At 49.2% G+C, this 11,991-nt stretch overlaps 1 protein-coding gene across 1 annotated transcript in view; it reads right to left on the bottom strand.

Moving 5' to 3' along the window:
- Positions 1-11,283, bottom strand: part of myo1g (myosin IG) — a gene marked incomplete at both ends in the record, with an annotated part of 46,676 nt that extends 35,393 nt beyond the window's left edge. Inside the window, 4 exons of the mRNA XM_084455022.1 lie at positions 1,120-1,285; positions 1,838-1,931; positions 8,515-8,723; positions 11,189-11,283. Of these exons, the coding sequence (XP_084311148.1) occupies positions 1,120-1,285; positions 1,838-1,931; positions 8,515-8,723; positions 11,189-11,283 (564 nt within the window). The remainder of the gene's footprint in view (positions 1-1,119; positions 1,286-1,837; positions 1,932-8,514; positions 8,724-11,188) is intronic.
- Positions 11,284-11,991: the final 708 nt, after the last annotated feature.

Raw genomic sequence — 11,991 nt, 5'->3', positions numbered from 1 at the left:
CGTGGACGATTCTACATTGATGCAGTGACAATCCATAATCGATTATAGCCTAATGTTGTTTGTTGATTTTCTGTAAGCGGCTGGACAATAAAGTTTCAAAGTTCAAAATATAGATGGTATAGATTTATTTCTGAGACAGGAAGCACTGGGTGAAAAGCACATTTATCATAGTTTTTCAATGCATTTACGGGTGCCCCATTGACTTCCATTGTAGCCCAGTGAGAGCCTGCATAAAAACTGCAGCTAGCTCAATACTGGAACGATCAGTGAACGTATGGTCTCTTCGTGTCAGGTTCGTCGTACACAGACCACAAATAGGACTAAATGTCCAAAATAGCACACTACCCCTTTAAATGTGAAATGGACCGCTACCTAAACGGACAAAGCACCTGCACATCGGGAGCCATATCCGGTTCAATGCCTTGCTCAAAGACATGTGGACAGGAGGAGCGGGGAATCGAACCGCCAACTCTGCGGTCACCGGACGACCAGCTCTACCTCCCGAGCCGCAGCCGCCCCCCCTCACACGGTCAAGCCTGTGTACTGATGCTGTGTGAGCTGCGTTGTCTCTCGCCCGGTGAGAACGGATCAGCTTCATCGTTCACACAGAGCTGCAGAACCGTGGCCCCGGGCGGCTCATTCATCACCGCGCCCGGCGCTGAGCACAGCACCTCCTGTTCACACACTAGTCTATTCATGGAGATGCGCTCTCACCTCTCCTCATCACCTTCAACAAACATTCACGTTCCAATTATAAAACACGAAAAGTACAAAAAGTACAAGGAGGAGAACTTTCTCTGAACTTTAGAGACTCTGTCTACTGCTCTCTAGTTGGCCAATCAGATGACGGTTTCTCTCTGTTAAACCCCCCGACCCCTGAATCTCAAGATCCAGTCGTGTCTCTTTCTCTCCATTCCTGTCCTCAGTCAAGTACATGTCTCCTCTGGAAGCAAAAATGTAGAAATGTTTGCGCTCTTGACTCGAGACCTAGCCTACCAATGAGTGGGCCAGGTGCGAGATGGCAACCAGGAACCAATAAAGGATTCATTCATCCATTCGTACGTTCATTCATTCATTCATTCATTCATTCATTCATTCAGTCATGTGACAGGTCCTTACCTTCTCCAGGAGGTAGTTGTTAATATGTCCGCCGGTCGGGTCGCCATTGAAGCTGAAGTTTATATCCATGTACTTGCCGAAGCGGCTGGAGTTGTCGTTGCGGTTGGTCTTGGCGTTCCCGAACGCCTCCAGGACACAGTTGGACTTCAGCAGGACGTTCTTCACACTGCCGGAGAAGAGAGGCATCACCGACAGATGAGGAGGGCAGACGCAGGTCCAGGGAGAGAGAGATGAGACATCTGAAGCTTGACCGTCCAGTGTTAATTTTGTCGACGAAAATTATTCGTCAACAACCTTTATTTAGTTATTGTCACGAGACGATAACTATATAAAAACGAATTTTGATGACAAAAACTATGATGGAATCTATTGACATACTGTATTGGTCAAAAAATAAAAACTAGACGAAAATGCTAGGGAGGGACAATTTGGGAAGAGATCCAATCAGAATATATGAGTTTGGAAATTCTAGAGAAATGGTTAAATAATGCATTACACGTAAACTAAACCCATTTGATTTTAGTCGACTTAAGTCAAATTTTAGTCGACTAAAATTGTAATGCTATTTAGTCAACTAAAACAACACTAAAACTAAAACAATTCAGAAGACTAAAATATGACTAAAACTACAGTAAATAGCATTTTAGTCAAAAGACTATGACTAAAACGAAATAAAGTTTTGCGGTCAAACTTAATGGTGTGTGTGAGCGTGGCTCACCTCTCCACATCGGCCTGCTGGCTGGGGTTGGTGATGGCTGCGATGTACTGCATGATGTACTTACTGGCCTCAGTCTTCCCTGCTCCACTCTCCCCTGCAGCACAGACACACACACACACGTCAGCACAACACACACACACACACACGTCAACACAACACAGACACACACACACGTCAGCACAACACAGAGACACACACATGTCAGCACAACACACACACACACACGTCAACACAACACACACACACACACATGTCAGCACAACACAGAGACACACACACGTCAGCACAACACACAGACACACACACGTCAGCACAACACACAGACACACACACGTCAGCACAACACACAGACACACACACACACACACGTCAGCTCAACACAGAGACACACATGTCAACACAACACAGAGACACACACACACGTCAGCACAACACAGAGACACACACGTCAGCACAACACAGACACACACAAACGTCAGCACACAGAGACACACACACGTCAGCACAACACAGAGACACACATGTCAACACAACACAGAGACACACACACGTCAGCACAACACAGAGACACACACACGTCAGCACAACACAGACACACGTCAACACAACACAGAGACACACACACACGTCAGCACAACACAGACACACACACGTCAGCACAACACAGACACACACACACGTCAGCACAACACACAGACACACACACGTCAGCACAACACAGACACACACACACGTCAACACAACACAGAGACACACACACACGTCAGCACAACACAGAGACACACACACGTCAACACAACACAGAGACACACACGTCAGCACAACACACAGACACACACGTCAACACAACACAGAGACACACACACACACACACGTCAGCACAACACAGAGACACACACACGTCAGCACAACACAGAGACACACATCAGCACAACACAGAGACACACACACGTCAGCACAACACAGAGACACACACACGTCAGCACAACACAGACACACACATCAGCACAACACAGAGACACACACGTCAGCACAACACAGACACACACATCAGCACAACACAGAGACACACACACACACACACGTCAGCACAACACAGAGACACACACACGTCAGCACAACACAGACACACACATCAGCACAACACAGAGACACACACGTCAGCACAACACAGACACACACATCAGCACAACACAGAGACACACACACGTCAGCACAACACAGCCACACACACGTCAGCACAACACAGACACACACACGTCAGCACAACACAGACACACACACACACACGTCAGCACAACACAGAGACACACACACGTCAGCACAACACAGACACACACATCAGCACAACACAGAGACACACACACGTCAGCACAACACAGACACACACACGTCAGCACAACACAGACACACATACACACACGTCAGCACAACACAGACACACACATCAGCACAACACAGTGACACACACCTCAGCACAACACAGAGACACACACACGTCAGCACAACACACACACACGTCAACACAACACAGAGACACACACACACGTCAGCACAACACAGACACACACGTCAGCACAACACACACACACACGTCAGCACAACACACACACACACACGTCAGCACAACACAGAGACACACACACGTCAGCACAACACACAGACACACACACGTCAGCACAACACACAGACACACACACGTCAGCACAACACACAGACACACACACACACACACACGTCAGCTCAACACAGAGACACACATGTCAACACAACACAGAGACACACACACATGTCAGCACAACACAGAGACACACACACACGTCAGCACAACACAGAGACACACACGTCAGCACAACACAGAGACACACACGTCAGCACAACACAGACACACACAAACGTCAGCACACAGAGACACACACACGTCAGCACAACACAGAGACACACACGTCAACACAACACAGAGACACACACACACGTCAGCACAACACAGACACACACACGTCAGCACAACACAGACACACACACACGTCAGCACAACACACAGACACACACACGTCAGCACAACACAGACACACACACACGTCAACACAACACAGAGACACACACACACGTCAGCACAACACAGAGACACACACACGTCAACACAACACAGAGACACACACGTCAGCACAACACACAGACACACACGTCAACACAACACAGAGACACACACACACACACACACGTCAGCACAACACAGAGACACACACACGTCAGCACAACACAGACACACACATCAGCACAACACAGTGACACACACCTCAGCACAACACAGAGACACACACACGTCAGCACAACACACACACACGTCAACACAACACAGAGACACACACACACGTCAGCACAACACAGACACACACGTCAGCACAACACACACACACACGTCAGCACAACACACACACACACACGTCAGCACAACACAGAGACACACACACGTCAGCACAACACACAGACACACACACGTCAGCACAACACACAGACACACACACGTCAGCACAACACACAGACACACACACACACACACACGTCAGCTCAACACAGAGACACACATGTCAACACAACACAGAGACACACACACATGTCAGCACAACACAGAGACACACACACACGTCAGCACAACACAGAGACACACACGTCAGCACAACACAGAGACACACACGTCAGCACAACACAGACACACACAAACGTCAGCACACAGAGACACACACACGTCAGCACAACACAGAGACACACACGTCAACACAACACAGAGACACACACACACGTCAGCACAACACAGACACACACACGTCAGCACAACACAGACACACACACACGTCAGCACAACACACAGACACACACACGTCAGCACAACACAGACACACACACACGTCAACACAACACAGAGACACACACACACGTCAGCACAACACAGAGACACACACACGTCAACACAACACAGAGACACACACGTCAGCACAACACACAGACACACACGTCAACACAACACAGAGACACACACACACACACACACGTCAGCACAACACAGAGACACACACACGTCAGCACAACACAGAGACACACATCAGCACAACACAGAGACACACACACGTCAGCACAACACAGAGACACACACACGTCAGCACAACACAGACACACACATCAGCACAACACAGAGACACACACACGTCAGCACAACACAGACACACACACACACACACACACGTCAGCACAACACAGAGACACACACACGTCAGCACAACACAGACACACACATCAGCACAACACAGAGACACACACACGTCAGCACAACACAGACACACACATCAGCACAACACAGAGACACACACACGTCAGCACAACACAGACACACACACGTCAGCACAACACAGACACACACACACACACGTCAGCACAACACAGAGACACACACACGTCAGCACAACACAGACACACACATCAGCACAACACAGAGACACACACACGTCAGCACAACACAGACACACACATCAGCACAACACAGTGACACACACCTCAGCACAACACAGAGACACACACACGTCAGCACAACACACACACACGTCAACACAACACAGAGACACACACACGTCAGCACAACACAGACACACACGTCAGCACAACACAGACACACACATCAGCACAATACAGAGACACACACACGTCAGCACAACACAGACACACATGTCAGCACAACACAGAGACACACACACGTCAGCACAACACAGAGACACACATCAGCACAACACAGAGACACACACATCAGCACAACACAGAGACACACACACATCAGCACAACACAGAGACACACATCAGCACAACACAGAGACACACACACGTCAGCACAACACAGACACACACATCAGCACAACACAGTGACACACACACGTCAGCACAACACAGACACACACGTCAGCACAACACACAGACACACACACGTCAGCACAACACAGAGACACACACACACGTCAGCACAACACAGACACACACGTCAGCACAACACAGACACACACACACGTCAGCACAACACAGAGACACACACGTCAGCACAACACAGAGACACACACACACGTCAGCACAACAGAGACACACACACGTCAGCAGAACACAGAGACACACACACGTCAGCACAACACAGACACACACGTCAACACAACACAGACACACACGTCAGCACAACACACAGACACACACACGTCAACACGACACAGACACACACGTCAGCACAACACACAGACACACACACGTCAACACAACACAGACACACACGTCAGCACAACACAGTGACACACACACGTCAGCACAACACAGACACACACACACACGTCAGCACAACACAGACACACACACACACGTCAGCACAACACAGAAACACACACACGTCAGCACAACACAGAGACACACACACGTCAGCACAACACAGAGACACACACACGTCAGCACAACACAGTGACACACACATGTCAGCACAACACAGAGACACACACACGTCAGCACAACACAGTGACACACACGTCAGCACAACACAGAGACACACACACGTCAGCACAACACAGAGACACACACACGTCAGCACAACACAGAGACACACACACGTCAACACAACACAGACACACACACACATGTCAGCACAACACAGAGACACACACACATGTCAGCACAACACAGAGACACACGTCAGCACAACACAGAGACACACACACGTCAGCACAACACACAGACACACACGTCAGCACAACAGAGACACACACACGTCAGCACAACACAGTGACACACACACGTCAGCACAACACAGAGACACACACACGTCAGCACAACACAGAGACACACACACGTCAGTACAACACAGTGACACACACGTCAGCACAACACAGAGACACACACACGTCAACACAACACAGACACACACGTCAGCACAACACAGTGACACACACACGTCAGCACAACACAGACACACACACACACGTCAGCACAACACAGACACACACACACACGTCAGCACAACACAGAGACACACACACGTCAGCACAACACAGAGACACACACACGTCAGCACAACACAGAGACACACACACGTCAGCACAACACAGTGACACACACATGTCAGCACAACACAGAGACACACACACGTCAGCACAACACAGTGACACACACATGTCAGCACAACACAGAGACACACACACGTCAGCACAACACAGAGACACACACGTCATCACAACACAGAGACACACACACGTCAGCACAACACAGAGACACACACACGTCAGCACAACACAGAGACACACACATCAGCACAACACAGTGACAAACACATACGTCAGCACAACACAAACACACACACGTTAGCACAACACAGACACACACGTCAGCACAACACAGAGACACACACACGTCAGCACAACACAGACACACACACACGTCAACACAACACAGACACACACACACGTCAACACAACACAGACACACACGTCAGCACAACACAGAGACACACACACGTCAGCACAACACAGAGACACACGTCAGCACAACACAGAGACAAACACACGTCAGCACAACACAGAGACACACACACGTCAGCACAACACAGAGACACACACACGTCAGCACAACACAGTGACACACACGTCAGCACAACACAGAGACACACACACGTCAGCACAACACAGAGACACACACACGTCAGCACAACACAGAGACACACACACACGTCAGCACAACACAGACACACACGTCAGCACAACACAGAGACACACACACGTCAGCACAACACAGAGACACACACACGTCAGCACAACACAGAGACACACACACACGTCAGCACAACACAGACACACACGTCAGCACAACACAGAGACACACACATGTCAGCACAACACAGTGACCGCTACTGGAGGTCTGGTCCTGATGTGTGCAGTCCTCAGAATGCGCTACAGGGAGAAATACGTTGGTTTTTTCCATGTTTCTTTTCTTGTTTTTCTTTTTTTCATATTACGAAAATTGAAATTGTGAAGAACCCACTCAGTATAACAAACAACAGTTTTAGGATCACTAAATAGTCATATTTTATCATCAAAATCCATGTCCTGTGAGAAGTGTGAACAGCTCTGAATCTTTGAAGCCCTTTTTCTCTGCTTAGTGATTTCAGGTGCACCGACATTCACAGAAGCATATCTTCAAATTATTTGCAGATTTCATTGCATCATTTGAAAGCTTACAATTTACACTTTCATTATCTGTAAAAAACTGAAAAATGACCTTGGCAGACATCAGGACCAAACCTCCAGTGGCGATCACAGGATTAAACACATGCATCGCTGTGCCAATATGATTATAGAACCAGACGCTGTAATGCTTAAGGGTTCAGGGGTCAGGGGTTAGAGGTCAGAAGGGTCACAGACGTCATCCAGCTGGGTCAGCCTCATTGGACGGCAATAAGCAAATCAACCGACCCGCAGCGTTGGGGCGTAATCCGCGTTAGACCGCCGCCTCTTTAGGGCACAGTCAAACAGTAATACGGCGTGGGTGAATACGGCCTCGTTCCAAACCAACTCTGTACGACCAACTCGACTGACTGACCCAGCTGCGACTCGAGGGCCGTATCAAACCAGACAAAGTGCGAGAGGTGCGAGTGATCGGGGAACCTGATATGACGATGCAGGTGTCCTTGGCCCGCCTCTTCATGGCTTTGTAGGCGGCGTCCGCCACGGCGTAGAGGTGGGGAGGGTTCTCGTACAGCTCGCGCCCCCGGTAGGCGTCGATGGCGTCTTTGCCGTAGATGTCCATCTGTCTGTAAGGGTTGACCGACACCACCACCTCTCCGATGAAGGTGTAGATGCGGTCTTTGTCGAACCTGCCACACACGCACAAACACAAAGAACATACCGGTATTGAGGCTCAGTGTGAAATACAGATGGGAAACAGGCAACTTTGGAACCCACGCTTTGGGCAACCTAAACAGTTGTAATTAGTATGCGTGTAAAAAATAAATTGACTATGACTATGACTATGACTAACTTTGCTGAGTAAAAATTACTATGACTATGAATAACTTTGCTGAGTAAAAATGTCAAGCCCATGAGTTCATGCTGGATACAAATGACATAAATCCCACTGCATTGCTAAACACACATCCCGACCCCGTGCCAGATGGAGTGTCTGTATTTCACAGAAAACATCTCTGAATACGGTCTGTGAGAATGTTTCTGGTGAAGTAAGTTACACCTCATTCTGTGTCACACCCACAAGGACAGGAAGTGACATGGGTTGCGACGTGAGAACAGGAAGTACTCTCTAGCAAGTAATCTCTAGCACAAGGTGTGGTACTTGATACTGATCCCTGATCCCTGTTACTTGGAGCACTACCATATAAAATACTTCTAAAATATAGCTGGTCAAGTCGACATCATATCACAGGAGGTCCACCTCAAGTCCCATCGCATCTAATCCGTGTGATGTGTTAGAAAGCATGACCACTAGCCTGTGACGCTCGTCAGCACACCATGCAATCGTTAAGATGTTGAAATAACACAGAATGACCTCCAGGTTGGAGCCAGCCACTCTTGAGCTGTTCACATCTTCCGGACATTATTACAGGAGAGTTTTATAGCTTCCTACTGTAACGCCTGCTTGTCCCGACTCTCTCCCCAGACTGCTTGTGAATCAGACTCTGGTCTAACGTGGTTTAACGTGGGCCATGCCAAGCATACTGTATACAGCGGATATGAAACCAGGGGCAGTCGCCGACGCACCCAGACCGCGTGTGAAAAGCGATGTGAAACCACGACTTGACCATCAGCTGATGGAGCTGCTGCATGTGGAACTGAGAGAGGAGGAGCTTTTTCAAATCCTCAAAACGTCACAGCGCGTTTCAGCGTTGTTAACACACGTTCTTACATGAATAATAAGCTGCTCTCGGCCTGTCCGCCTGTCTGTCTGTCTGTCTGTCTGTCTGTCTGTCTGTCTGTCCGCCTGTCTGTCTGTCCGCCTGTCTGTCTGTCCGTCCGTCTGTCTGTCCGCCTGTCGGTCTGTCTGTCTGTCCGCCTGTCTGTCGGTCTGTCCGCCTGTCTGTCCGTCCGTCCGTCCGTCCGTCCGTCCGTCTCTCTATCCGGACTTTCCTCGGACACCGTTGGTCTGACAGAATTTGTAATTTTGATCAAAAACTGTTTCTATTACAACAGTCCTAAAACATGGCATTGACATTTAAAAAAGTAAAAGCAGTGAAAATGTGGGAGGGAGGAGCTGTCTGCCAGTGTTGTAAGAAGTGAGAGAAAAAGAGGCCAACAAACAAGGCGATTTAGATGGTAAATGGTACTGCACTTATATAGCGCCTTTATCCAAAGCGCTTTACAATGGCCTCTCGTTCACACATTCACACATCAATGGCAGCAGAAATTGGGAGCAATATGGGGTTCATTGTCTTGCCCAAGGACACTTCAAATGTGGACAGGGGGAGGCGGGATTCGAACCGCCGACCCTACGATTATTGGACGACCCGCTCTACCACTGAGCAACAGCCGCCCCGTAGATAACCTGACACCCAGGGTGAAAAACACCGGAAAGAAAGTCAGCTGGAAGCACCCAAACCCACCACCACAATACAGACACATCTCCTACAGACACAGAGCAGGGAGGAGCAGGGTGTCATTTCATCATTTCCTTGACTTGCATGTCTGTTTTAAACACGTTTCTATGGTGAGGACCTTAGTTCATACAGTTCCGTCACCACAGAGACTGAGCGGGAGTTAAACCAGAAGTGACTCAACCATGTTCTTTTCCACTCCATCTCGCTCTCTCTCTCTCTCCATCTATCTCACTCTCTCTCTCTCTCTCGCTCCATCTCTCTCACTCTCTCCATCTCTCTCTTTCACTCTCTCTCCATCTCTCTCTCATCTCTCTCTCTCTCCAATACACACTCCGTCTGCCTACAATTGGACTTCCCCACTTAAATTCAAGTTCCAGTTCAATTCAAGTCATTCGTATGGACAGTTAAGTGTGTGCTTCAGAAGAGCGATGCTGGAGTTTCTTGCATGTCATGTAGGGAAACCCTCCACACGACTCTGCCATGTAGGGAAACTCTGTTTTTCTCATTTTCAGAGCTCAGCGTACGAACTGTTACATCCCCCTTACACATACGCTGACATCCAGCCGGTGATAACAGACATGGCGGTACAGTGAGAGGTACAGCACTCCTCCACCCCATCTCTGCTGGTGTTTATCACCATGACAGCCCCGTCTCCATCCCTGACTAGCGGCCGACTTCCTCCCTCCGTCCCTCTCCCTCCCTCCCTCCCTCCCTCCCCCTCTTGTGTCTCTCACCTCAGCTTGAGATTCTCCATGAACTGCTCCATCGTCACCTCGTCCAGGAGGACAAAATCCGACTTGCCGAACTCCAGACCCTCCAGCTCCGCCATCTCTACACACACACGCACATGCACACACACACACACACACACACACACACCCAGAGACAAGAAGGCAGAAGAGCGGAAGTAGGCTCGGGGGGAAGAGAGACAGAGAGAGAGAGAGAGAGAGAGAGAAGTGAGGCAGGCTGCCTGGGCCCGGTAGTGGAAGCAGTGTGTGTGCGTGTGCATTGTGGCGTAACTGCTGGGGTATGCTTAGTCAAGTCAGTCAGGGCTGTGGCCTGCGTGCTCCAGCACGTCATCCTGAGCGTGTGTGTGTGTGTGTGTGTGTATTTGTGCGTATATATATAGAGAGAAGAGCTATCATTAAAAGCATACAGCACTTCTGCATCCTCCTCCTCTGTCCTCTTCCTGCCACAGACCTCCGCGTTTCTGAGAACAACCACACCGAACAGACGCCGCGGCCAAGAAGCCTGATATCTGCCCCTCTCTCTCCCTCTCTCTCTCCTCACTCTCTCTCTCCCTCTGCGTGTGTGTATCTATCTCCTTCTACCAGCTCCCTAAAATAGGGCACCTAAATACGCTGATGTCCAAATATCAAGATAATAAAAAAATAAAGCAGACATCGAGACAGACCAGTGTCTATCTACTGCATACGGATTGACCCCCGTAACTGTCTTATCTCCTGGGAAAGATCAAGACACTTCCTGACGGAGCATAGCTTCGGCATCCATCATCTCCCCAGGGACCCCCCCCCCC

The sequence above is a fragment of the Borostomias antarcticus genome (genome assembly GCF_949987555.1).
Source record: "Borostomias antarcticus genome assembly, chromosome: 21".
Classification (NCBI taxonomy): Eukaryota; Metazoa; Chordata; class Actinopteri; order Stomiiformes; family Stomiidae; genus Borostomias; species Borostomias antarcticus.
The sequence above is the reverse complement of the archived record's forward strand: the minus strand, read 5'-3'. Positions and strand labels throughout refer to the sequence as shown.